This window comes from Colletotrichum destructivum, chromosome 6 (genome assembly GCF_034447905.1).
Source record: "Colletotrichum destructivum chromosome 6, complete sequence".
NCBI classification, from domain to species: Eukaryota; Fungi; Ascomycota; class Sordariomycetes; order Glomerellales; family Glomerellaceae; genus Colletotrichum; species Colletotrichum destructivum.
In genome coordinates this window covers 3,201,985-3,226,802 of record NC_085901.1, presented here as the reverse complement: position 1 = coordinate 3,226,802, position 24,818 = coordinate 3,201,985, and the positions used below count along the sequence as shown (strand labels likewise).

The following is a 24,818-nucleotide window of genomic DNA, read 5'->3' as shown; positions in this document are numbered from 1 at the left end:
AAATAAGACGAGTCGGAGTGGCAATTGTAATTCGGCGAGACAGGCAGATGGAATATAGATTTTACATGGTTTCGTTTGTTTGCCCCTATTGACAGACGGGCGGTTTGATACACTGTGCTGATTACCTAACGATGCAATAGCGCACCCAGGCTGTATTCGCATGTGCTTCTCTGATCCTAGCCAATCAGCGCATCTGGACAGGGGCCGCGCTCGGAGGGAACCCGCGTCAGAAGTTGTTGTCCTGAGCGCACTTTCGCATCCCAATGTGAGTAGCCCCCAGTGTTGATTCTAGTTAACGGCGTCACACACTCCAAGTAGGTACTCTTTTTTACCTACGATCACACTCTTCCTTATCTCCCTCGGAGCCAGGACTTGGGCTCAGAGATCCTTTGATTGACTTCCCTTCCGTGAGCTAGCAAACGGACCGTCCACAACAATACCAAACTGCTTCCTGAATTCCTCGGCGCCGGACTCAAGGTCGCTGTCCATCCGCTTACCTACTCGCCAGTCCTTCACCTCACGTTGCGCCGTTCACCGTCACAGTTACCATGGACGCCGGCGAAGCCCAGACAAAGGTCATCGCCTGGCTGCACGAGGCATCCGAGGCGTTCCAAAAAGTCCCCGGCTCCGCCGTCCTCATTCGATACATCCAGTCGAGCTACCAGAACGACCCTATCCGGTCCGGCATCGAGCTGGTCCTTTTTATCTTCTTCGTCCGCTACCTTTTGTCGCCATCCTACTCCACCCAGAAGCAAAACTTCATCAAACTCCGTGACGATGTATGCATTGACGCCTCTTTGCGCGCCCTTCTTGCCTTTACACGCGGACGATTGCTGACGTTCTCTGCTAGGAAATCGATGAGCTGGTCGAAGACTGGACCCCCGAACCCCTCGTCTCCCCCCAGACTGCTCTCGAGGAAATTGAGGCCGAGAGGTTGCCTGTCATTATTGGGTACGGGCGTCCCCTTTCCTGCTCTACCTTTACAACGATGTAACTAAGTCTACGTCCAGACCTACCGGGCCAAAGACCCGACTCGCAAGCGGACGCACCGTCACGAACCTTGCCTCGTACAACTTCTACAACTTCAACGCGAACGAACAAATCAAGGACAAGGCCATTCAGACGCTGCGTACTTACGGCGTCGGCCCATGCGGCCCTCCCCAGTTCTACGGCACCCAGGACGTGCACATGAAGACCGAGGCAGACATCGCCGCTTATCTTGGCACTGAGGCTTGCATTGTCTACGCTCAAGCCTTCTCCACAATCTCCAGCGTCATTCCTGCCTTTTGTAAGCGTGGAGACATAATTGTTGCCGACCGCGCCGTCAACTACTCCATTCGCAAGGGTATGGAGGCCTCCAGGAGCACCATCAAGTGGTACGCTCATGGCGACATGGACGATCTGGAACGCGTTATCCAAAAAGTGGTCAAGGACCAAAAGGGCAAAAAACTGACGCGAAGGTTCATTGTCTCCGAGGGTCTGTTCGAGACCACCGGAGACAGTGCTGACTTGCCCCGACTTGTAAGCAACTCGCTCATGCGGATGCTACCGGCGCTGGCCGTCGAGACAAGCAAGTGACTGACAAGACATGCAGGTCGAGTTGAAGGAGAAGTACAGATTCCGCATCATTCTCGACGAGACATGGTCCTTTGGCGTTCTCGGCCGAACTGGTCGCGGCCTTACTGAGGCACAAAACGTCGATCCCTCTCAGGTGGACATGATTGCAGGCTCGCTTGCTGGTCCTCTGTGCGCTGGCGGCGGTTTCTGCGCCGGTGCTAAGGACGTTGTGGAGCACCAGCGCCTTACAGCGGCATCTTACACCTTCTCCGCCGCCCTGCCTGCCATGCTTGCCGTTACGGCCAGTGAGACCCTCAGTGTGTTGCAGTCCAACCCGGATATCCTCACGCAATGTAGGGAAAACACCAAGGCTATGAGAGCGCAACTGGACCCTCGCAGTGATTGGGTCGTCTGCACGAGCTCGCCTGAGAACCCTATCATGCTGCTGGTTCTCAAGGCGGAGGTCGTTGCGGCGCGCAAGCTGACGAGGGAAGACCAGGAACGGCTGCTGCAGGATTGTGTCGATGAGGCAAGTCGGGACATCGTAATACCTTAACAACTAAAACTGACTGATCTACTCTTAAGGCGCTCGTCAACGGAGTTCTTATCACGCGTCTGAAGAGCATGCCCATTGCCAACAACCTCGACCCTAAAGACAATAGCTGGCAAATTCAACCAGCACTCAAGGTCTGCATTACCACAGGCTTGCCGAAGAAGGATATTGAGAAGGCAGGCGTCGCTATTCGACACGCAATCACCAAGGTTATGACCAGGAAGTCAAGCTCCAAACCGTCATAGCGTCGACCATATTAGGACCCGCACTGCGTTGCATGTATGACTCAGGAGGTCGAGAATGTCCTCGGGCATGTCTACCAGATGGGTTTGGACTAGCTGTTCTACATGGAGGACGCTGGAAGGCTACTGGTGTACTTTTTTTGGTCTTGCACTTTGAGTGAGGATGCATTCAGGTGCATTGAGACGGTCGGTTGCTTGGTTATTCTGCAGCTGTGCATGCAATGACAGAAACACGTATATATACACACGTACTAATAATTGATAGAATAGGACCCGGCAGCCAATATGACAGCTTCGGTTGATGTCTGTAGCATGGTATCAAACCACACATCATGCTCACCTGTGCGGCTAAGGGATCAGGAGCGTAGACAAAGGCTGGACCGAACCATTAAACAGCGGAAGAGGAGACAAAGCCCATCCGCCCACTTCCCGTCGACAGGTCGGCGCCGGATCCGGCAATGAGGATGCGGGTCCAGTCGTCCGGTCGGATGTCGCAAGCCACCAATACTGTTCGAGAATCTAGATTCTGTCGAGTTTCTGCTCTATTTTCCCACCTTCAACCGGAACAGGCAGACTAATCGAACTTTTCCACGGCTCCGGGCTCCATTGGCGTTCTACGCCATCATCACTAGCCCTCGTCGAGGCACGTCCTCCCCCATGTCCCCTGCCCTCTTCCGACACCGTTAATAACTTGTGCGGTGGGTCCCTCGCCTTGTGTTCATGTGTCAAGTCGTGCCTTTACCAAACCCAAAACTCGGGTCGGGTAGGTTGGTGTCGGACGGTCCGGCTCGTTTGGATCGGGTGTTGGCCATCTGCATTTGCAATCCGATGAAAGCATGAGAATTCGTTAGCGCCGTTTGGGGTCGTCGGGCTTCAGCGGTGGCTTGAAAGAGAGATGCATCTGTCGTGGGCTGTGTCGTTGCTTCTTGCGTCGCGCTGGAAGCCGGGGGGGAGATGTGATCTCAAGCCTGGAAACCAAAATGCCCTACTTCGTTTGTTATATAAGATGCCTCGACCTCGTCCTTACTATATAGACTGCTCAATCACAACACGCACTCATTCGATCATTTGAGAAGATCAGATTGATCACCACTCTCCTTAACTTCTCGAAACAGTCCACCACTCATTCACAAAGACACTCGGGTAGAAGACGGCATACCCCATTTACGTGTATCTGCTTTGCCTCCCTGTAAGTCGATGAACAAACCTCCTGTCTCAGACTCGGAATCTCACGAACAAGGGGAAGCAACATGTTCCGCTGCAAAATGCTTACCGGTGTTAACAGACAGGATTTGCCAGTATTCACGTTTCTGATCCACTCACTCGAAGCACTTTTCACCTTGACCCTCGTCGACCTCGACAGCGGCATCGCGGACCAAACACTCACCTACTCAAGGAGTCTTTCGAAGGTCACCACAAACCCCAAGAAATACAAACTCCTGGTGGGCTGCCCGTTCGACAACACTTGGACAAGCCCGTGTCAAAACTCGACAAATCAGCAACAATAACTCTCAGCCAGGGAGGTCCACTTTTGGAGGTGAGTTTTGAGGCGTGTGTTAGTCGCTGCCTTCCAAGTTTTCGATTTTGAGAGGCCTCTCCCTCGTACGTGCACTTGTTGGTTACACGTTAAGACCAACAGATTCCTGCATCCCCCTTTCCCCCCTCCTTCGTCTCACTCCCTCCATTCCTCCCTTCTTGGCCCGTCATCCACCCACGACTCCCCACGCGCTTCATCTTACCTCGTTCCTGTCGCTCTTGGTATTCTGGCTCCTTCTGCTTGTCTTTTTTGGTTGGTCAATCGGGCCTGGCGACGGTCCGACATCTTGGAAAAAGCAATGGCACACACTACTTGACTACGCCATGCCGCCTACCATCTCATCAGTCTCGTCCTCCATCTTTCAATCTTCTCCTCCTCATTGTGTCTTGTCTTCCGTTGTTTTTGGCCTCGTGTAGCCCAGAAGCTGTCTCGACAGCGATCCGCTCTTTTCTGTTGTTGTTCTTTCGTTACAGTCGCTCACTTGAATCTACCATTCTTCACTGTCCTTCAGTTTCATTAACTCACACGCCCGCTGTCCTTACAGATCCCAACTTTGAACAATCCTCTCACAACGAATCAAAACCCTTCGACAGGGTCTCGAACTAGAGCCTCTATAGTTGTCCCAGGTGTCATCATCTTTCTCGCTTTTAGCTTCGAATAACCATCTGGAAGCCGTCGGAGTCTTGGAACAATGAAGTCAGCCGGTCTCCCTTCAGCGATTGCCCTCGCCCTAATTGGGCTCTCGGCCGCTCATCCACAGGGTAAGAGAGTACCGATTTGATTTATTGCCCCCGATTGGAGCATATGGTCCTGACAGGTCTACTTAGGCAGTAGAGATGCAAGGGAAGCGGCAGTTCGGCCTCAGAAGATCATCGTCGCCGACTCCTCCGTAGCCGATCCCACCGAAGCCCCCCAGGTCGTTGTTTACGTCGACGAGGAGGGCAGGCCTTTGGAAACAACCACCGAGACAGTTCGCTCTGTGCCCGCATCTCGGTCGATCAGTCGCTTTCCCATGCCTATGGGGCTGGAAACCCGCTCAAGAGATGTTAGCTCTCGAGCCGCATCTTCACAATCCTTCACCAACACCCTGGATGCATCCTCATCAGCATTATCAAGCGCTCCATCTTCCTCTTCTTCATCGTCATCGCCTTCGCCTATTCCTTCTTCCTATTCCACTCAAAACACCACCCTTCATGGCATAGCCTATGCTCCCTACACCGCAGCGGGACAGTGCAAAACAGCTGAGCAGATTGATGCCGACTTTACCGAACTGAAAGGAAAATACTCGGTGGTCCGCACCTACGGCACCGATTGCAATCAGGTCGCCAATGCTCTGTCTGCGGCGAAAAATGCTGGCGTGAAGCTCTTCTTGGGCATCTTCGACATCAGCTCGATCCCAACCCAGGTCGCAACGATTGTCTCAGCCGTCGGAAGTGACTGGTCTCTGATTGACACTGTCAGTGTCGGTAACGAGTTGGTCAACAATGGCAAGGCGACGGCGCAGCAGATGGTGACCGCTGTGGGCCAGACGCGACAGCTTCTCCGCACTGCTGGTTACACAGGTCCCATTGTCACTGTCGATACATTCGTGGCCGTCCTTGCGAATCCTTCGCTCTGCGACGTGTCGGACTACTGCGCGATGAACATCCATCCCTTTTTCGACAGTAGCACGGCGGCAAAGGATGCAGGTGCTTTCATCACTCGGATGGTGGGCGAGGTCCAGGCCAAGCTGTCGAACCGAAGCAAGCGCGTCGTTTGCACAGAGACTGGTTGGCCGTGGAAGGGCAACGCCAACGGAGCTGCCGTGCCCGGTCTTGAGCAGCAGAAGTTGGCTGTCGACTCGATCAAGAAGGCGTATGCAAGCCATCCGAGCGACGTCATTCTTTTTTCTGCTTTTAACGATCTTTGGAAGCATGCCGAGGCAGCAACGTTCAATGCAGAGCAGTACTGGGGCATTGGAGCTCTGTACTCGGATTCTGGTAAATGAGTCGAAGTCAAGCAATAGAGCGGGCCAGTTATATGCATCGGGCTGCGGGCAGACCGAGGGACGAGGCAGATGCACATGGCTCATGAATGGGATGATGGTAATCCCACATTTTTTTTGTACCTCATACTATACATCAATTTTGTGTCTCGAAACCATGGCCGAGCATTTCGGTAGTCCTCAACAGGTTTTCACAAATCTCGCAAAGTCTCCCGTTTCCCACTTTCATGGCGGAACGATGGGTGCAGTCGGGAGAGATCTTTCGTTAGATACACGCATCCGGCCCGTCAAAAAGTAAGCCTGAGCAGTGAGTCGAAGTTGCCACGCTTCAGGAGCCCAGAAGATCGAGCCTGTCAGAGCCTACCAGAAGCCTCCAAGTGCCATCGAAGAGTGCAAAGCCAAGGATAAAAAGCGGAGCAACCATCGGGGTTCCAGGGAGCAGTTCCACTTGGGTAGAGCAAGTAGTACGCTGCCTAGGTGCTTCGCATTGAATATTCCCCGGATACATCAGCTCCTCCAGCGTTCCAACGTTTTCAAATTACAGTCTGCTTTCATCGAGACTTTATGTCTCCGACAGAAAATGGCACTCGCCGTCTAATCCTGAGTAGTACACGACATAACGCAGACATGAGCGGTTTCAATTCTGATGTGAAGATTACTCATGCGCGGAAACGAGAGTAAGGGAGTTGCTCAGGTAGTCGGGGAGGAAGAGGTTGAAATGTTACACGTATTTCATCACGTGATAACGAAGTCCGTGGCAAGTAACCGTGCGGATAATGGTCGGAATCTGCAAGGGACATTACCGTAGCAAAGGTTACTATCGAAACTACCACATTATGATCCTTGGACCGTCCCGACTCTTGGCGTCAGTCGCATCCCTGCAAACTCTTTATATTGTTCTTGTGTATGTTGCTACGTAGCCAACCAACTCAATTCGTGGATATCATTGCATGTAGGTGCGTGTAGATGGGACAAGAGACAGAAAACCACGCCGTGATGGGCCAGGCCGGCACTGTTTATCGAATGATTACGTGTTCGTATAGGCAGAGCAACAATGGTGGGCGACCTGGAACATGCCACCGGAGGTCTCGGGCTTCCGTAGGTAGTTACCAAGCACCTGCACCTGAGCTAGAGACCGAGGATGTGAATGGGGGATTTGTAGGTGGGTTTTGGCCGCAGAGCCCTGGTACCCTGTGCACTTACACACACCAAAACTGTACTTACCTATGGCCCACATCCAGACTCGGGCAGCGATACCTTGATGTGTGTACGGATATCAAGGCAAGCAATCGCACATGCAGCTTGGAGTTGAGGGTACAGTGAGTGCTTGGGTGGAGGGGGGACCCTGCCTACCTGCTTACCTTAGACATCCGGATCAACAACATGCGGTGAGCTACAACACGGCACCAGCATAGCATCCTTTTTCTTTTTTTACATTTCCTTTCTCTTCACCAACATCATTTCTCACTGCCTGTTCACCGCCGGCAGCTGCCTCTCCAGCAACCCACGCTCGTTCAATTGGGTTCCGGCAATCCGCTCGAGCGGCCCGCTGTCCTCCATCCCCTCCTTCCAGACCACCTCTGCCACTCCAGTCACAACTCGGACCACAATGGCAACCCCCACCAACGCCCCCATCTCCGCCGCGGCATCGGCACCACGTGGAAAGCCGACAAAGACGAGGGTATACCCGCTCATGTCACGCCGCCAGGTCGAGGGCTTGATTGCTCAGGGCAGAGTTGTCATCATAATTGATCAGTTCGTCGTCAAGCTGGATGGGTGGCTAGCATACCACCCGGGCGGCGACAAGGCCATCCTGCACATGGTCGGGCGGGATGCTACTGATGAAGTTTCGGTGTACGTATACGTGATGATGGCGATTCGCAACCTCTGTATTCCCCTTCAAAACATCAATGGCTAACCTGTTCGCGATTTTATAGACTGCACTCTCCTGAGGCCAGATCGCAGATGACGAGGTATCGAATCGGAAGAGTCGAGGGTCACTGGAGAAACTTCGTGCCGCCTATCCAGGGAGGCAAGTTCAGGGCACTCGAAGAGGGCGGCTCCGGGTTCGAGGACATAGATGACAACGACGACGATACCATGCGTTTCTTTGGTGCCCCCTCCCCTAGCGATGTCGGTTCTCGCGAAGCCTCCCCCGTCTTCGACACGGCAGACATTCACGTCCGCCGCAGACACGGCGCCGCGCAGAGCTCGAGCCCGGCCTCCGTCTCTTCAGCGACTTCCACCACTGACGACGGCCATGACGACAAGGACATGGATGGAACCGCCTTTCTTGACTCGGAGACGCGCAAGCAGATCCGCCTCGACCTTCATAAATACCCTGCCTTGGACGACGGGACGCAGTCGGACATTGTGCGCAAGTACAGGCTTCTCAACGAGCGCATCAAGGCTGAGGGGTTGTACAATTGCGACTACCGTGCCTACGCCATTGAGGTGATGCGGTATACAATTCTCTTCGCCGCTATGCTGACCTTCCTGCGCTGGGGGTGGTATTTTCTCAGTGCCGCCTGCCTCGGCTGCTTTTGGCACCAGCTGGTCTTCTCCGCTCATGATGCCGGGCACATGGGCATCACCCACAACTTCCACGTCGATACGTGCATTGGCATCTTTATCGCCGACTTCATGGGCGGGCTGTCTATTGGCTGGTGGAAGCGGAACCACAACGTACACCATATCGTCACCAATTCCCCCGAGCACGATCCTGACATCGAGCATTTGCCCTTCTTCGCTGTGTCCCACCGCTTCCTCGGCAATCTGACGTCGTCCTACTACGAGCGCGTGATGGAATATGACCTTGCAGCCAGGTTCTTCTTGTCGCTGCAGTCATACTTATACTATCCCATCATGCTATTTGGCCGCTTCAACCTCTATAGGCTCTCGTGGGACCACCTCATTATGGGCCGTGGTCCCAAGAAAGGCATTGCCTGGTGGCATCGCTGGCTCGAGGTAGCCGGCCAGGTCTTCTTTTGGGTCTGGTTCGGCTACGGCATTGTGTACAGGTCTATTCCTAATAATTGGGACCGCTTTGTTTTCGTGATCATCAGCCACATGTTCCAAGCTCCGCTACATGTCCAAATCACGCTATCTCACTTCGCCATGAGCACGGCCGACCTGGGCCCTCAAGAGTCGTTCCCGCAAAAGATGCTGCGCACGACCATGGACGTCGACTGCCCGACGTGGCTCGATTTCTTCCACGGAGGGTTGCAATTCCAGGTCGTCCACCACATGTACCCTCGCATTCCGCGCCACAACCTGCGCAAGACGCAGAGGCTTGTGCAGGACTTCTGCAATGATGTGGGCATTCCTTACGCCCTGTATGGCTTCGTCGACGGCAACAAGGATGTCATTGGTCGGCTTGCGGAGGTGTCTCGACAGGCGGCCATCTTAGCGAAATGCCAAAAGGTTGCCGCCCATCATATCCAGGGCGGCCACCGTCACTGAACGCATACAATTCAGCTTGCCAGGTTATTTTCTCCTTACCACTCATCTCGCTTCCCTTTATCTTTTGGCCGTGAACAACTCGGGTGATGTAGAAGGGCGCTCTGTCACGACCGGCGTAGGAAAAGAAAGAGGCACACAAGATGTATGCATATACACATTATACCGGAAGCCTGTGGTGCTCGAGTGAAGACGGACTGTAATGGCCAGGAATATATCAGTCTAAGATGATATGCTGGAATATGCGTGTGCATGTGTGTGGCGAGTATACAGGTTGAAACGAATCGAATTGTCCGATCTGAGCAACTCGTCTATATGTAATGTCCTCCAAAGTCACAATCGTAAAATCTTCAACCGGACACCCCCCCGCGCTCATCTCAGTACCTTTTCTTGATAGTCACGAGAAGAGGGAGCCTACATGCGAACCTCAACCGGTATGATGATGAGCCGCACAAGCCTCTCCGACTTCGTAATGGGCCAATAAGGTGGGCTCGTAATTATGTATGTAGACGGCGCAGCAATTGGTAGCATTCCGCCTTCTCATCACCATAGGAATCTGGGAATCTGAAGTCTGGGCTTTTCATTTCACAGGCCTGCGGGATCAAATATCCTGTGTACAGATGTGGCGTGTGCATTAACCGCCCCCCCCCCCCCCCCCCCCTTCCCGATTCCCCTCCTGTCCACCTTCTGTCCATGGATCCTTGACACGATACGCATCTTGACGCGACTCTACGGCCCCCTCGATCTGTACACACGATCCGATGCGAGATGGCGGGCTCATCCTACCTGCCGTACATTTGTATGATGAGGCTGCTGACCGGAGCCGTATCCGCACGAGACACAACTACTAATCATGCCGCATTGGCAGGGGTCCAAGGAGAGGGGGCCTGTAGTAAAGAAGGAGGAAACATCGCGAGGAAGAGTGAACGCCGGGCAAACACCACAAATAAATTCGCGGGAGGCGTCCTCTTTTCGTGCAGATATCCAGCACCGCGGCATCTGATACCTTTAAGGAGATGACTCCTTGATACAAGAGCTTCGAATTCGCGATATTCCCAGTCAAACTCGGTTCCCCTGCTCCTCCATTTCAGTCAGCCTCCGTAGCCAAGAGCCCGTGGCAACGGGATGGAAATCGTTGAAAGGAGAACAACAGATGCATAGCAGCATCCCCATGTCCAGTTTTCAGGAGCCTTTGCAGGAATATCGAGGGAATGCCTCTGTCAAGAGCAAGAGGGTTGCCTTGCCAGTTACACAGGTAACGATGTGTAGGCAAGCCTTGTGAGGGACATGGAAGAATGGTCAGTCGTGATGTCAACGGACAGCTGCCCGGCTCACCGGAGAGACCGTCAACAGATCGCGGGAGCGAGACGGTGTCTCAGATCGGTCTTTCAGCGACCACGTGCCCCGTTGCCCTTAACCGGTATTTAGGGGTTGCGCTTTGGCTATCGTGGCCCGGGTTTCACGGTTTGGGGTCTTTCTAGCATCGGCTCAACCCCCGCGTAAACACCGACGCCTGTCAGCCTTTTTTTGATGTTCAAAGCTAGACGGTACTGAATTAAGAGATACCTTTCCCTGTCTGTATCACACCCCCAATCAAGCTAGAGCCCGGGCAAGAGCATGGCACTTGCCGTCGGTGCCGGAGGCTTGCTTCTGAGCAAGGAGGGATGGTGGCGGGTATACGTACTGGTCGGAGCTCTTGGGAGTAGTGCTGCGGTGATTTCATGCATTCATAGAACACAAGGGTCATGTTCTGAAATTGTTTAAACCATTGCTCTTCCACATTTGTTGTTCGATCAAGCTTTCGTTTTGAAGCTCAACATCGCACGAACCATTTGAAATACGAGTCCAGTAGTGCCTGGACTGTCCCCCCTTTTCGACTCGAGCTAGAGAAGTATTCCATCGAGTGGAACTCGGTGCTGTGAAGAAAACTTGCCGATAATCTTGTCCGGTTCTGTGAGTCGACAACGGGAGCAACCTACTCGCGGGCGCCATCTTCACCCTTTTCCTCTTCTTCAGACATAACATAAGGCTTTCGATTTCAGGGCTATTGGCCATGGGCAAGAGTAAGATGGACGAGGCTGCAGCGGCTCGGATCCGCAAGGCCCGAGGCGATAAAGTAAGTGCTTAGGACGACCAGTATGCCAATCTTGAGTTCACGAGAGAATGATAACCAAGGTATGACCAGGACGAGTTCGCCAAACGGGCCGCCATGGCCGCCCATGCGAACAGACACAAGGAATCGTCAGGGAGGGAGCAAAAAGGGGGCCAGCTAAGTGGTGGAAGCAAACATGAGGGTGGGGGGCAGAAATAAGGGTTGCATGGTCTCCGATACAGAAGACGGAGAGTTCCAGAGCGTAGAAACATGGATACAGATTGAAGTATCACGATAGAGATAGCTCGATTGCGCGCCCCGGACTTTTCAGAAGATGTGGACTGCAGAAATGGAATCACGAGAGTCAAGGAAGAATGAGGGGGTTCAAGAAAATAAAGACCATCCCTCCTCAACTATGTGTGTTTAATGGCAGACGAGTACGGGAAGGGGAAGGAGGAAGCAGTGCAGAGAAACTGGTATATCTGATGTCAAATGGGTCTAGCCGTCAAACTGATCCGACATTTTACCAATTCACGAGAGGGCTGAAGACTATGGGCTCATGTGCGAACTGCTTTGCCTGGTCACTCTGGGTGGTGAAAAGGGGTTTGGACGAGGAGCAGAAACGCGACAAATCAAAGTAACAGAAACACACTGTATCAAGACCAGAAATGGAAGAAAGCTGCCCAGACCCCGTCTGACCCAGACCACCGGAATATTGAGGATGGGGCTGGTCACAGTTCAACATGGGTGGCTAGGGTCAGCACTGTAGTAATCTCGGCCCAACTGCCATCCATCTCTTCTCATAGAAGGGAATCAGAGGCCAGCTACAATAGTTTCCTTCCTTCTTATCATGGCGATGTGAAGTCGCCAGAGAATAAAGAAGGGGCGGCTGTTGTTCTGGTTGGAGGAAGAGGAAGAAATATAATTACCTACCTTATTAACTAGTCGTGTTAAAGTTGTTGGTCAGCCAATCAAGAAGGCTCCTCCTTAACTCTCCAACTAGTAGTTCCAAGTCAAGACGATGCCGGGGGATGATTGCATCGCCTGAAGCGACAGGGACGGCAGGAACAGATCGATGTTGGTTGTTGGTAGGGGTGATGTTGGACCTCGGAGACAAGGCTCAGCCATGCAGCGTACCATTCAAGCCCTCAGTGACGAGCGCATGTTGCGCAGCGCAATGAGACAGACAACACAGGCAGATGTTTGCTGTCAGCGACGACAGGGACGGAATGCGGTCCAGCTCCAAAGCCGTGGTTGAGTTGATGGGGCAGATGATGGTAAAGAGGAGAGGACCAGCCAATGTACTTAGAACAACGGCAGATACCCGATTTGATCATGTTGGCCAGATGCATCATAGCCGCCATGTGGTAGACTCGAAAGCTGCGACGAGGGGCTAGGCGTGTAGTCGTCGTCGTTGAGAAGTCCTTATTGTGTGGAGCGGATGATGATTAGTGCTGCTGGCGTAGATGGTAGCTGCTCCTCGGGAATGGGTCGGATTGTATGTGTAGTATCGTATTATCTGTGCATTCTGCACATCATGTATGAGTGTATCCGTAGATGTGCCTATCGGCACTGACCGACCTACACCTACCTACATAGTACCTACTTGATAGGTGGGCAGGTACCTCAAGGTGTCACAATTCGTCTCCACTATCCTCCTGCGTGCTCTGTGCTCTCTGTCCTATCAGCTCCCTAGTTCCTAGGGGACATCCAGCTGTGACGCCACACACTCTGTTCTGTAACTGGTGTGCACCCGCCTCTTTTCCAACCTGCTTTTGCTGTCGGTTATGCTCTGTCGGCGCCTCTGTGCCTGCTCTTCGCTATCCGTGCCCGCCTGCAGCCTCATCACGCGCTGACGCGCAGCCCATCATCAACTCCTCCTCCGACCTCAACTCTGGAACCTTGGAGGTCCTTGTTCCTCCTACCAATCCTTTCTCCATCCGTCCCCTCGCCTGAAGTTTCCCCGTTTTCCACTACACCCACACGTGCACATAGAGATCGTGTACCGTTCGCTACTGGGTCCCCGGAGTGAACCCAGCTCATCACCGCTCAACTGTGGAACTGGGCTCATCCTCCACCCTTTCGGCCCAACTCAGGCTGGGTAGCCGATCAAACTTCAGTTCCGTGCCACGACATCACGGGAGATGGTCTCTTTGTTGCTGTCTCGACCCAGGCATAAATCATGGACGTCAGCATACAGAGAGCTCTGAACGACAAGCTGTACGACAAACGCAAGGTCGGCGCACTCGAGTACGTGTTTCACTACCACTCCTCGCATCCTCCTCTTACTACCACCATTACAACTCATACAACCGTCATCAAACCCTTGCCCGGCTTGGCTCTATGCTGACTTCTCCAACCCCCATAGGCTTGAACGCGTTATCCGTGAACTTGTTGTAGCTAGAGATTACCCCAGAGTCCAGGCCATCCTCGAACAGCTCTGCAATGAGTTTGCTTACGCCGTCCACCAACCCCATGCCAGAAATGGAGGTTTAATAGGTTTGGCTGCAGCTGCCATCGCCCTTGGTCATGTATGTCTGCCCTCCTTTCCACTATCTTAAGCGGCTCGAACGGCGCATCCTACCTCGTCTTTCTATTGTTCGCGTGCATTCATTTGGCTGATGCGTCTCCCAGGAGTTACCCCGCTACCTCGAGAAGATCGTGCCACCAGTGCTCGCATGCTTCACCGACCAAGATGCCAGAGTCAGATATTACGCATGCGAAGCCATGTACAATATTGCCAAGGTTGCCAAGGGGGAGATCTTGATATACTTTAACGATATATTTGACGCTCTCTGCAAGGTAGGCCGCTCTCACTCACGCACCAGTGATCCCTTTGTACCCGTGGCTGATCTCGATATCTCAGCTGGGAGCAGATTCCGAGCTATCCGTTAAAAACGGTGCTGAGCTACTCGATCGCCTCATTAAGGACATTGTCTCTGAATCAGCTGCTTCATACGTCTCGGTCCTTGAGGGGGAGCTGGGCCAGGAAATCACCGACAAGGACGAGCTTCAAGACCGTTCTCCTCCTCCCACTGCATTCTCCTTGCGCCGCTTCATCCCTTTGCTCCAGGAACGTATTTGGGTCATCAATCCCTTTACTCGCCAATTCTTGGTGGGCTGGATTACCCTGCTGGACTCTATTCCCGATCTCGAACTTGTCACTTTTCTTCCCGACTTTCTGGGAGGCTTGCTCAGATTTTTGAGTGACCCAAATAGAGACGTACACGTTGCAACGAGAGCCTGCCTCGACAAGTTCCTCAATGAGATCAAGAGAATATCTAGGATCAAGAAAGGCATCGCCGAGAGCAAAAAGTCGCGCGAGGGGGGCAAGCGGAAGCGTGAAGAGTCAGTCGATTCGGGTAGTGTCCAGATTGGTCCTGAAGAAGGTGATGAGGTGCACTCCCAAACCGATGACAGCGAGAGCAGCGGCGAGGAAGATTGGATACCCGGCCAGGATGTTCAGATTAACTACCGAAAGATACTTGAGATATTGACCGCCACTCTTGACTCTCCTCTTGGTAAGAATCCCCCCCCCCCAAATTTTGTCTATCTCGAGAGCTTAATCCTGTTCGTGAATGGACGCAGCTGACTAACATTATAGAAGAGGATTCTCTCTTGGAGTCTCTACGATGGATTGTGGAGTTCTTAGATATCTGCCCGGAGGAAGTACTGCCGTTCACTCCAAAGGTTCTGGCTCATATGCTGCCCGCTATGGCCAGCGGCGTCGAATCTATCCGACAAGCTGCTGCTCGTGTCAACGCCGGCTTGATGGACTATGTGGTCTCCCTCTCGGATGAACCCGAAATCGGCGGACCGTCTCAATCCGCGTCACGCATTCCAGTTTCTGGCGAAAGACAAGATGGCCCCTCTAGTGCGCGGGCTTCTCTGTCTAGTTCTCGAGACCTCGAGCTGAGGAGCCCAACCCCAGCTCAGGGCCACAGCCGTTCCCTCTCAACCCCCAATCCGCCCTACACAAGCAACCATCCCCAGGTGGATCTGGACTATGCTGCAGCAGTAAACGCCTTGACCCTCCTGTTTCTCAACGATCATGAGGCGACTCGGGTTGCTGCTTTGACATGGCTGATTATGCTTCACAGAAAGGCCCCCAGAAAAGTGCTCGCTTTCAATGATGGGACTTTCCCTGCCCTGCTCAAGACGCTGTCTGATCCAGCTGAGGCTGTTGTTACCAAAGATCTGCAACTTCTCTCGCAAATCTCCCGCAACAGCGAAGACGACTACTTCTCCAACTTCATGGTGAATTTGTTGCAGCTGTTTGCTACTGACAGAAAACTACTCGAGACGCGAGGGAACCTCATCATCCGCCAACTTTGCGTGAGTCTAAGTGCAGAGCGAATCTATCGCACGCTCGCAGATTGCATAGAAAAGGAGGAAGATGTTGAGTTTGCCAGCATTATGGTGCAGAATCTGAACAACAACCTTATTACAGCCCCAGAGCTGTCTGAACTGCGCAAGAGGCTTCGTAACCTGGAGTCAAAGGTAAACGGTGTGCTTTCTTCGCCGGCAGGCTAGTTGCTCACAAACTTTGTCTAGGATGGCCAAACGTTCTTCGTTGCCCTATTCCGCTCGTGGTGCCACAATGCTGTCGCCACATTCTCCCTTTGCCTGCTAGCGCAGGCTTACGAGCAGGCCTACAACCTCTTGCAGATCTTGTGAGTCCTTGGGCCGCCTCCATTCATTTTGTGTCGGGCTAATCAGATGTCAACAGTGCTGAGCTGGAGATGACGGTGAATATCCTCATCCAAATTGACAAGTTGGTTCAGTTGATAGAATCTCCTGTGTTCACATGTGGGTTCATCAACGTCTCTGTCAAATTTTGATACATTAGCTAATGCAACAAAGACCTCCGACTGCAGTTGCTGGAGCCCGAGAAGTTTCCTCATTTGTACAAATGTTTGTACGGCCTGTTGATGCTCCTTCCGCAATCCTCAGCATTCGCTGCCCTCAAGAACCGTCTGAACGCTGTCAGCTCCATTGGCTACCTTCACATTGCCCCCAAAGTGTAAGTGCGGTTCATTATACCCCTCCTTGACCCCGAGCGCAGGTTGTGGCCTCGATGTGCCTTCGAGTCTGTATAATCTGTGACATCAACTGACGCTATATTCGCAGTAGCCCCCCATCCGCCGCAAGCTCGACTTACGACAGACCGAACAGACTGAAGAGTCGGGAAGACAGCATCATTCGATGGAACGAATTGCTGGAAAAGTTCCGCACGGTTCAAGAAAGAGCTCGGCGAGCTCAGAGACACTCGGGTGACGTCGACGACGGCCGCAGTAGTCTTGGACTTGCGGATATGCGCCTGGGGGAAGGTCTTGACACAAAAGGCCTTAAGGAGGCACGTAACCCAAGCGGTCCTCCCGTCCCTGTCAAGGACCCTCCTCCTGCTGCGCCACCGGCAGCCAAGAGGTCGGGTCTCGGTATGAGACAGATTAGGAACCTGGGAGGCGCAGTCAGAGGGAAGCGGCCCGGTTGATGTTCTGCCGCAGAAGGCTCATTGTCTTTAGCGCATAGTTGTTCTAATACCCCTCGACACAAGTAGGTGGAACCCGGCTTGTGTCTGTATTGTAGACAGTAACCAAAGGAGCATTGCCATCAACGGCCCTTGCGAGGACTTTCACGCTCAACAAGCCCCTCGAAGATGGCGTCGCGGTGCTGTGTGATGGCGCGTACCTCTGCTCGAAGATGCTCAAGCTCGGCCCTGGCCGTTTTCAAATCGTCGGGGAGGCCGGAGAATTGATCGACTTCTGCGTCCAAACCTTTCTTTTGGGCAAGGAGGTTGAGATAGTCGGCCTCGTCCTGAACGATTTTCTCTATCGTGTTATAAGAAGCATTGTGGCACTTATTAAGGCTATATACGCGATCCTTGTGCTCAGGGATGCGTGCGGCCATGGATTTGATCCTTCTTTGCATGTCCAGATTCTGGCGGGCTAAGTCGTTGGCAGGCTTGTAGTCGTCACTTCGTAAGATTTGTAGCAAGTCGTTGGCCGAGGCTGACTCCTGTTCAATGTACGCTTCAAGGACGTGCACGCGACCCCTCATCTGTTCCAGTTCCGATGTTTCGGCGTGCAGGGCGATCATGGAGCGGCCGAGGGTCTCGGCATCTGGATAGGCGACGGAGAGCTGACATGACAACGTAGCCATGGAGTTGAGGGCGGTGCGTCCTTCTCGGGTAAGGTGATCCTGGAGGGCGCCGAGTATCCTCTCCCGGACGTCGGTAGGAGTCGGTAATTCTGAGTAGGAATCGGACTGACGTTGCACCGCAGAAACTTCCTGAACGACGGTAGCTTCGGCTCGGGCGACTAGCTCGCGCTCCTCGTCGGCTGTCTCGTTTGAGTTGGCAAGAGCGAGGAGGGCTTTTAGCGTCTCGGGGTTGCGCTCAAATGCAGGAACCGGGCGACCCTGGTATTTCAAGACAAGCCAGCTGTCGACATAACTCCAGTCTTTGGCGGTGGAGGCGGCGATGCGAGCTATTGATGGCGAGAAGATAGCGGTTGGGGGTGGGAGGTGAGCCATGGTGGGTAGGGAGGCGCGTCTTCCAAGCAGAAAAATGAGGTGATTAAAGCCCACGGGCTTCGGTGTTTTTGGGTTCTGGTGTTTGTTATTGACTGCAAGCCACCTAAAGAGAAGGCGAGTTTCCAGTTGCTGCTGCTACTACTATTGATGTTATCAAGGAAGCGCGGCGCACACAATAGGTGCTTTGGCTCTTGGATGTTGGGTTGGGCAAGGCGGGACCTGGGGTTCGTACCTTTTACCCTTACAGTTGAGTTGACATTCAGCAGGAGATGCAACCCCCCTGCAGAGATGCGAAGTGGGTCTGATCTTTATTTGGGTGCATTATCCTGGGTTTGTTCTGGACACTTCAGCGCCCGTCGCATTCATTAATGGAATGAGACGCAGACCCTTTCCCCCTCCCCAACCTGGAGGCAGCTAACTAAATGGAAAGTGAAGCTTTGTTAGCCATTTCCGGCTCTGGTACGTACTGGAAACAGAGGTCACATCAGGTTAATGGAGTGACTGCCTGTGCGACTGGCATCCCGAGGCCGAGTGCAATAAAGACGGGCTGTGCCACTGAAAGGCTGTTAAAGACTACTTGCTCCACACACACACGGTCAACCTGTCCAGTTGTATCTTCCATCGCATCACTACTTGGCTTACTCTAAGGACAGCTTTTCCAATTGCTCCCTTTATCCCACCAATTTCTCTTCCATTGCCTTGGTTCTTTTCTCTTTTCTACCTCGACTCGACTTCTACTTCCTATACAATCTTTCAACCCATAGAACATTTTTGTTTGACCCTATACGCCTTGTTTCCTCAACTGGCGCTAGCCACTATGTACGTCCGCCTCTGCGCTCTGGCTTTCGCAGCCAGCCTGCTCTCGTCGCCAGTTCTCGCCATCACCGCCGACGATATCCCCTCTGACACCCCTGTGTCGTCTCTCCTGACCACCGCGCAAGCCCACCTGTCCAAGGGCCAGACCTCGGATGCTCTCGTATACTACGATGCTGCCGTTGCCCGCGACCCCTCCAACTATCTAACGCTGTTCAAGCGCGCGACGACCTACCTTTCCCTCGGCCGCACCAACCTGGCAACCGACGACTTTCACAAGGTTCTCTCGCTCAAGCCTGGCTTCGAGGGGGCTCATGTGCAGCTGGCCAAGATCAAGTCTAAGGCTGCGGACTGGGACGGTGCGAGAGAGCAGTTCATACTCGCCAAGAAGGATACCACTTCGCCCGAGCTCGTCGCCCTCGATGAGGCCCAGGGTGCTGCTCGTCTTGCTGAGATGGCAGAGAAGAGCGGCGATTGGGAGGCTTGCGTGGGGCATGCGGGCGAGGCCATCATGACCGCCAACCGAGCCATTTCCCTGCGCGAGATGAGATCTCGCTGTCGTTTTCAGCGCGGCGAGGTCGAGGAGGGCATGAGCGACCTGCACCACGTACTGCAGATGAGACCCGGCGACACGTCGCCGCATATCAAGATCGCCGCCATCACTTTTTACGGGCTCGGTGATCTCCAAAATGGCATGGCCCAGACGAGAAAATGCCTGCACTCCGACCCCGACTCCAAGCCCTGTAGGAAGCTCCTGAAGCAACAAAAGGCCTTAGAGAAGACTCTGTCCAGGGTTAGCAAGGCTTTCAACAAGAACCAGCCGATGACTGGTGTCAAGCTACTGATTGACTCCGCCGACGAAACTGGTTTGATCACCGATATCAAAAAACAGGTTGAGGACCTCAAGGCCGACGGTGACATTCCCGCTACTGCCCAGTCAGCCCTGTACATACAGGTGGCAGAAATGGCGTGCCAGGGCTACTACGAAGTAAGTCAACCCGCCTCGTGAAGTATATGTTTGATCAGCCGATGCTCACAGCTATTGTAGATGAACGGCAAGAAAGCAAAGCAGTATTGCGAGGACGCTCTCGTCCTGAACCCTCAGTCATTTTACGGTCTTCTTCACAGGGCCAGGGCCTTGATGGAAAAGGAAGAGTTCGACGCGGCTATTAAATCACTCGAGGAGGCCAGCGGAGTCCGGCCAGACAAGAACGATGTGGTCCAGCCCCTCATGCAGAAGGCCCAGATTGCCCTTAAGAGAAGCAAGACCAAAGACTACTACAAGGTGCTCGGCGTAGCACATGACGCCGACGAGCGACAGATCAAGCAGGCCTACCGCAAGCTCTCCAAGATCCACCATCCTGACAAGGCCGCCAAGCAGGGTCTGAGCAAGGAGGAGGCCGAGAAGAAGATGGCGGCTATTAACGAGGCGTACGAGGTACTTAGCAACCCCGAGCTTCGCGAACGGTTTGACAGAGGCGACGATCCGAACAACCAGGAGCAGGGCAACCCCTTTCAAGGCAACAACCCCTTTGGCGGCGGTCACCCTTTCATGTACCAACAGGGGGGGAGTCAACAGTTCCACTTCAAGTTCGGTGGAGGAGGCGGCGGCTTTCCTTTCTAAGGGAAGGCGATGCCCAAAGAATGTTGTTTGTTGGAAGGAAAGCACAGTGTGGATTATGGAGTTCTATAAGTTTTATAAGTCAAAGCCTGGAGTTTGCGGCGGCCCACACCCAACGGCCGATATCTTTTTAATCGTCATTCATGATTCGGACTGGAGAAACGGCCCTGGGTCAGAGACACCGAGGCAGTCGGTGGTGCTTTCAGTTTCGCAGTTGGTTGACTTAGGTTTGCCATTTCAACATACAAGAACCACCACAACTGACACAGGACCAACGAACCATGTGCTGGGTGATTTGCGATGTGCTTTGTCCCTTGGGTACAGGAATAAGGTGTTGTTGTATTCGTCTCCGCTTACCAGACGGTGAGGCCTCTGCCTGTACCATGGAACGGGGGGCCCTGTTCAGGTGGCTTTGTCGCCGGAAAGATGCAGGGCAAGGCCGTACCAATGCGGCGCCATGCGGGTCCCGTCCCGGCACACCAGCGCCCGGCCGAACCAGTTTCTTTTCTTTCTGGCACCCGCGTGCCCGTGCCCCGAGCTGGCTCCGGTGCATCTGATGTCGGGGTTGAGGACAACCCAGTATAACCACATTGCAGTAGCATCTCACCTTGTTGCACTCTCAATAACCGGCTGCTATTGATTGCAAACCTAGTTGCCGAGGCTGTTCCTGACTCGAACCTCACCCTGTATTGACCGTTGCTAAGTTTACTCGCCAACAGCTTTGTCCGCTGATCCATTTACCTTGAATCATGTTGCATGAATGGGCACTCAAGTAAATCAAATAGAAAAATCGGAAATTGGATGGATAATGAGACGGCATTCCAGATTATCGCATCTGTAAATCCATCCATGGGCATACCGACTCCAGACAAGTCTGTCATTTTCCGACTCCAACATGTTGAATATCCTTTCAAACAGTGCACTGTGCCAAACCACCGGTTCTCCGGTACCAAATACAGCCAGCTCGCGAGACCTCCGGGATCAGTCCTCGCATTGCAATCCAGCAGAGTAAGCGTGGGAACCCTCGCGAGGAATTGTTTCGTCCTCTTCTGCCACCCGTTATTGAAAAGCGCGGTGCCGAAGGGGTCAGCTACCCCGCGGACTCTGTTCTGCCTTCTAAATTTTACACGACCGCTCTAATCGGTGATCAAAATCGTCAAAGTTCCTTTCTATATGCGCAGCGATGAGCTGCTTCAAGGGCTCGTGTTGTCGTTTCTTGCGATGAAGTAGGCCCTGCGAAACCAGTTTGTTAGTGTTGCTTCTCGTGCAGGAGAGGGAAGGGGGGAGGGGGGCGACTGACTTGCAAGCCTCGTATGCGGACCAGCAAATGGCCGTGCTAGGCATGGTGGTGACGACACGAGGGCGTACACCCTTGAAAAAGCCACGAAACCCTTCACGCTCATACAATAACCGACAACCGGCCATGAACCCGTTCACGTTTCTCAGTGCCGGATCAGTGGCCGTTCCTCGAGTCTGAAGCATGGTTTTGATAACGTCCATGGGCGTAGTCAGGGCGGCGGCAAAACCACCGGCAACACCACCGGCTAAGCAATGTGTTGTGGGGTCGTATCCCTTGTCCGGGTTCATGACCGTCGATATGGATTCGTACGCGAGGAATTGGAGGGCCGTGAAGGGCACCGTCATGGAGAGGGTGGTCGGATAGGACACATAAAATGCCGCCAGTCCTTCCGTCTTGTAGACGTACTTGGCGCAATCGGTCATGGAGCGGTACATCTTGGCCGAGCCTTGGATCTGCATGCGCTGCTTGATCACTAAAATCGAGCGGTTGTCAGCAAGTGGGCGAGGCTGGACTGGGCTGGGCGAGAGTGATTGTCGAGCCACGTACCATCAAAGGGGTTCATCAACGCATCGCTGGCAATCGTAGCGCAAGCACCACTGGTCGCGGCAGCCAGGGGATGGTGAACACCGGCCTGGTTGCCACCCATGACGTGCTTGACAGCCTCATAGGTAGCAAAGTAAACAGCGTGAGCAGGACCTGGCCTTGTCAGCAAAGCAAAACTTCCCTAGAGAGCACACTGCGTGCTTGAACGATCCGGGGCGACTTACCGGCGCCAGCAACAACACTAGACATGCCTCTCCACAAGCTTAGGAAACCTTCGCGACTGGCTATGCGGTAGGTGCCTTGGATGACGCCGTCATATACAGCCGAGGGACTAGGGTTGAGGACCTGCATTCGGGTCTAGAAGCTCGGAGTTAGCATATGGTGATACAAGAGTGCAGGTCGGGGACCGGGACTGTGGTAGGAGCCCTTAACGTACCTTGATGGCGTCAATAGGATACATAACAGTATGCTCCTGCGCAGGCGGTCATCAGCTTTCAAATGCTCAACAGGTTAAACTAGAGAGACCCTTATGCAGTCTGAAATTGAAAGTAGATAGAATTTGCATACCGCTATACCCGCGAACGCCCCGGCAGCCATGTTCTGCACGAGGGAGAAGTTGGGAGGTAGCGATTCATAGCTACAATAATGCTGTCAGCAAGTGTTCTATTAAAAAGTCGAGCGAGACCGAGACCAAGATCAACCTGGCAAGGGTTTTCTCGATGTATCGAAATGTAGATAGGGGCATTGCGCACTCATATTCCTCGACGGGCTCTGCATTGGGCTGGGCCATTGCGGCCGCAGCGGATGCTTCGCCGTAGGGCTTGGGCTGAAGAGCCGCCAGATTGACAGCTGGGAAAGGTTCGAGAGGGTCGGCGATGTCGTCCACGGGTGTGGCGGCAGGAGCTCTCGTCCAACTGAGCGCGGATAGGTCGCGTCGCTCGTTTGCCTCGGTGGCTTCTTGTTTCCTTCTTTTCTTTCCTCGTCTTCCTAGAGTATGCGCTCGAAATAACGAATGAACCTGAGAAGATTGGGTAAACCGGAAAAGAAGGGATCAGTCGATCGCTGAAAGGCTGACACGATTGGCAGCTAATGGAGCTATGTTGAAGCAAGCGACCTGCGTTCACAGCGCTGTAGGCTGGGGAATTGACGATGCAGAAGGCTGGGAGATTAGAGAGCAGCGCAGTGAGAGAGCCGGACCAAGTGCGAGAGCGGAAAAAAAAAAAAAGCACAGTTGGAGCTAGTAGAGTCAGGCAAAGTACAGGCAGTGGAGGTCCAGAGTGGGTGCTCCTAGCTGGGTGTGATGCTAGCACGGCAGTCTTGGAGAGGTACAAGCGGGGAAGGTCGTGTTGTCTCGAGCTACCTGAGTGTGCTGCTACTGAACAAGATAATAGATAGTGTTTGATGAGTCCCTAGATACTGCCATTAAAATAGATGAAGCGGGTTGCGCACTGCTAGAGGAAGCATTCGAATCAAGTATCCATCTTGTTGAAAGAAAGGGCGAAAAGGGCAAGAGAGTCTAGACGCATTCTGCTTCGTCTGGTGTTTCTATCCAAATCGATACCTAGCCCAGACCCGACCAACCCAGTGAGCCTCGGAGGTCAGTTGCGGCCTCGGAGACGGCCAACCCAAGAAGACAGTTCTCGTCGTCGGCAAGGATTCGTAGAGTGCTGTGTTTTACCCGTCTGGTAGGGGTTATTTACATAATCTCTACAGGTCGAATAGTCTTTATCAATCATGTTTAATCATCTTATCTTATGTCTCTTGACTTTGGTTGGGTCTTACACCCCCAGATCCTCATCAAGTTGTCACAGAAAGACTTCTCACACATCCATCACACCACACTCTCCTTCGCCCCTGCTTGCTCGTCTCCAACATTGGAGAACCAAGCCCAACTTCCGAGGCACCCGCAACTGCGCTGCTTTCTACAAGAAGCTGAAGCTGAAGCTGCCATGACCCCCCCCCCCCCTTTTTTTTTTCTTTTTCTTTTTGGTCTAGCTGGCGGACGAAGGCCCCACGACCTTCTGGTGGTTCGGTGGACTTTCCGGTCCCCCTCCCAGGAGCAAACGCGCTTCAGCGAAGGGAAAAACCCTCGGAGTAACAAACTGGCCGTCAGAAACCCGCGACTCTCAATGTCCCCACCTTGAATCTGAAATCTCAAATTGGTTTGTGGGTGCAACCATGCTCTCCATGTATACCGAGACCCAACTCCGGCCACTCACTTCCCAGAGTCCACTCAAGTCTTCAAAGCGACAGACAAACATGCCCTCAGTGACCAGTGAACCAGTGACCACTGACCGCTGGAGTTGCAGCCGGCAGCGGGAGCTCACCTGCATTTCTTGTGCATGTGGCATCGTTGACTACCTCGTGCATTTCCATTTCTCCTCTATCCTCCGCAAGCGATACGCCATACTATGTACGGATGTGGACATGTAGAAGATTATGTGTCGCAAAACCAGACTCTGTTGCTCTTCTGGAAGCAATTGGCCCCTGAACTCTGCCGATTGATCTTTAACATTGATTACCGCCTTTCTCTTCAGCATGTCTAGACCTCGCTTGTTTTCCGGCCTCGAGACCGAGAATTTC

The 24,818-nt window shown here is 53.3% G+C and overlaps 7 protein-coding genes across 7 annotated transcripts; 5 read left to right on the top strand and 2 right to left on the bottom strand.

Annotated features, from left to right (window-relative positions):
• Positions 1 to 259: 259 nt before the first annotated feature.
• On the top strand, positions 260 to 3,090 carry CDEST_10160 (Putative aminotransferase, class I/classII, pyridoxal phosphate-dependent transferase, major). The gene is made up of 5 exons (XM_062926318.1): positions 260 to 779; positions 851 to 951; positions 1,011 to 1,521; positions 1,595 to 2,086; positions 2,143 to 3,090. The coding sequence occupies exons 1-5, from the start codon at positions 549 to 551 to the stop codon at positions 2,353 to 2,355; spliced, it is 1,548 nt and encodes a 515-aa protein (XP_062782369.1). The 5' UTR covers positions 260 to 548; the 3' UTR covers positions 2,356 to 3,090.
• A 631-nt stretch (positions 3,091 to 3,721) lies between these two features.
• On the top strand, positions 3,722 to 5,993 carry CDEST_10159 (Putative glycoside hydrolase superfamily). Its single transcript, XM_062926317.1, has 3 exons — positions 3,722 to 3,889; positions 4,434 to 4,650; positions 4,717 to 5,993. The coding sequence occupies exons 2-3, from the start codon at positions 4,581 to 4,583 to the stop codon at positions 5,874 to 5,876; spliced, it is 1,230 nt and encodes a 409-aa protein (XP_062782368.1). The 5' UTR covers positions 3,722 to 3,889; positions 4,434 to 4,580; the 3' UTR covers positions 5,877 to 5,993.
• Positions 5,994 to 7,109: 1,116 nt separating this feature from the next.
• CDEST_10158 (Putative cytochrome b5-like heme/steroid binding domain, fatty acid desaturase) lies at positions 7,110 to 9,714 on the top strand. Its single transcript, XM_062926316.1, has 2 exons — positions 7,110 to 7,727; positions 7,811 to 9,714. Exons 1-2 carry the CDS (start codon positions 7,483 to 7,485, stop codon positions 9,333 to 9,335), a joined length of 1,770 nt encoding a protein of 589 aa, XP_062782367.1. The 5' UTR covers positions 7,110 to 7,482; the 3' UTR covers positions 9,336 to 9,714.
• Positions 9,715 to 13,207: 3,493 nt separating this feature from the next.
• Positions 13,208 to 18,167, top strand: CDEST_10156 (Putative vacuole morphology and inheritance protein). Its single transcript, XM_062926314.1, has 9 exons — positions 13,208 to 13,674; positions 13,793 to 13,955; positions 14,059 to 14,226; positions 14,291 to 14,945; positions 15,029 to 15,924; positions 15,979 to 16,097; positions 16,154 to 16,233; positions 16,288 to 16,447; positions 16,555 to 18,167. Exons 1-9 carry the CDS (start codon positions 13,607 to 13,609, stop codon positions 16,916 to 16,918), a joined length of 2,673 nt encoding a protein of 890 aa, XP_062782365.1. The 5' UTR covers positions 13,208 to 13,606; the 3' UTR covers positions 16,919 to 18,167.
• CDEST_10157 (Putative HAUS augmin-like complex subunit 1) lies at positions 17,037 to 17,972 on the bottom strand. Its single transcript, XM_062926315.1, has one exon. The coding sequence runs from the start codon at positions 17,956 to 17,958 to the stop codon at positions 17,038 to 17,040; it is 921 nt and encodes a 306-aa protein (XP_062782366.1). The 5' UTR covers positions 17,959 to 17,972; the 3' UTR covers position 17,037.
• A 608-nt stretch (positions 18,168 to 18,775) lies between the features above and the next one.
• On the top strand, positions 18,776 to 20,395 carry CDEST_10155 (Putative DnaJ domain, tetratricopeptide-like helical domain superfamily; the record flags this gene model as incomplete). Its single annotated transcript, XM_062926313.1, has 2 exons — positions 18,776 to 19,759; positions 19,820 to 20,395. The coding sequence occupies 2 exons, from the start codon at positions 18,776 to 18,778 to the stop codon at positions 20,393 to 20,395; spliced, it is 1,560 nt and encodes a 519-aa protein (XP_062782364.1).
• A 776-nt stretch (positions 20,396 to 21,171) lies between these two features.
• On the bottom strand, positions 21,172 to 23,430 carry CDEST_10154 (Putative mitochondrial carrier protein). The gene is made up of 7 exons (XM_062926312.1): positions 22,988 to 23,430; positions 22,803 to 22,872; positions 22,672 to 22,707; positions 22,460 to 22,592; positions 22,239 to 22,388; positions 21,693 to 22,164; positions 21,172 to 21,625 (listed from the first exon to the last, which is right to left on the bottom strand). The coding sequence occupies exons 1-7, from the start codon at positions 23,023 to 23,025 to the stop codon at positions 21,586 to 21,588; spliced, it is 939 nt and encodes a 312-aa protein (XP_062782363.1). The 5' UTR covers positions 23,026 to 23,430; the 3' UTR covers positions 21,172 to 21,585.
• Positions 23,431 to 24,818: the final 1,388 nt, after the last annotated feature.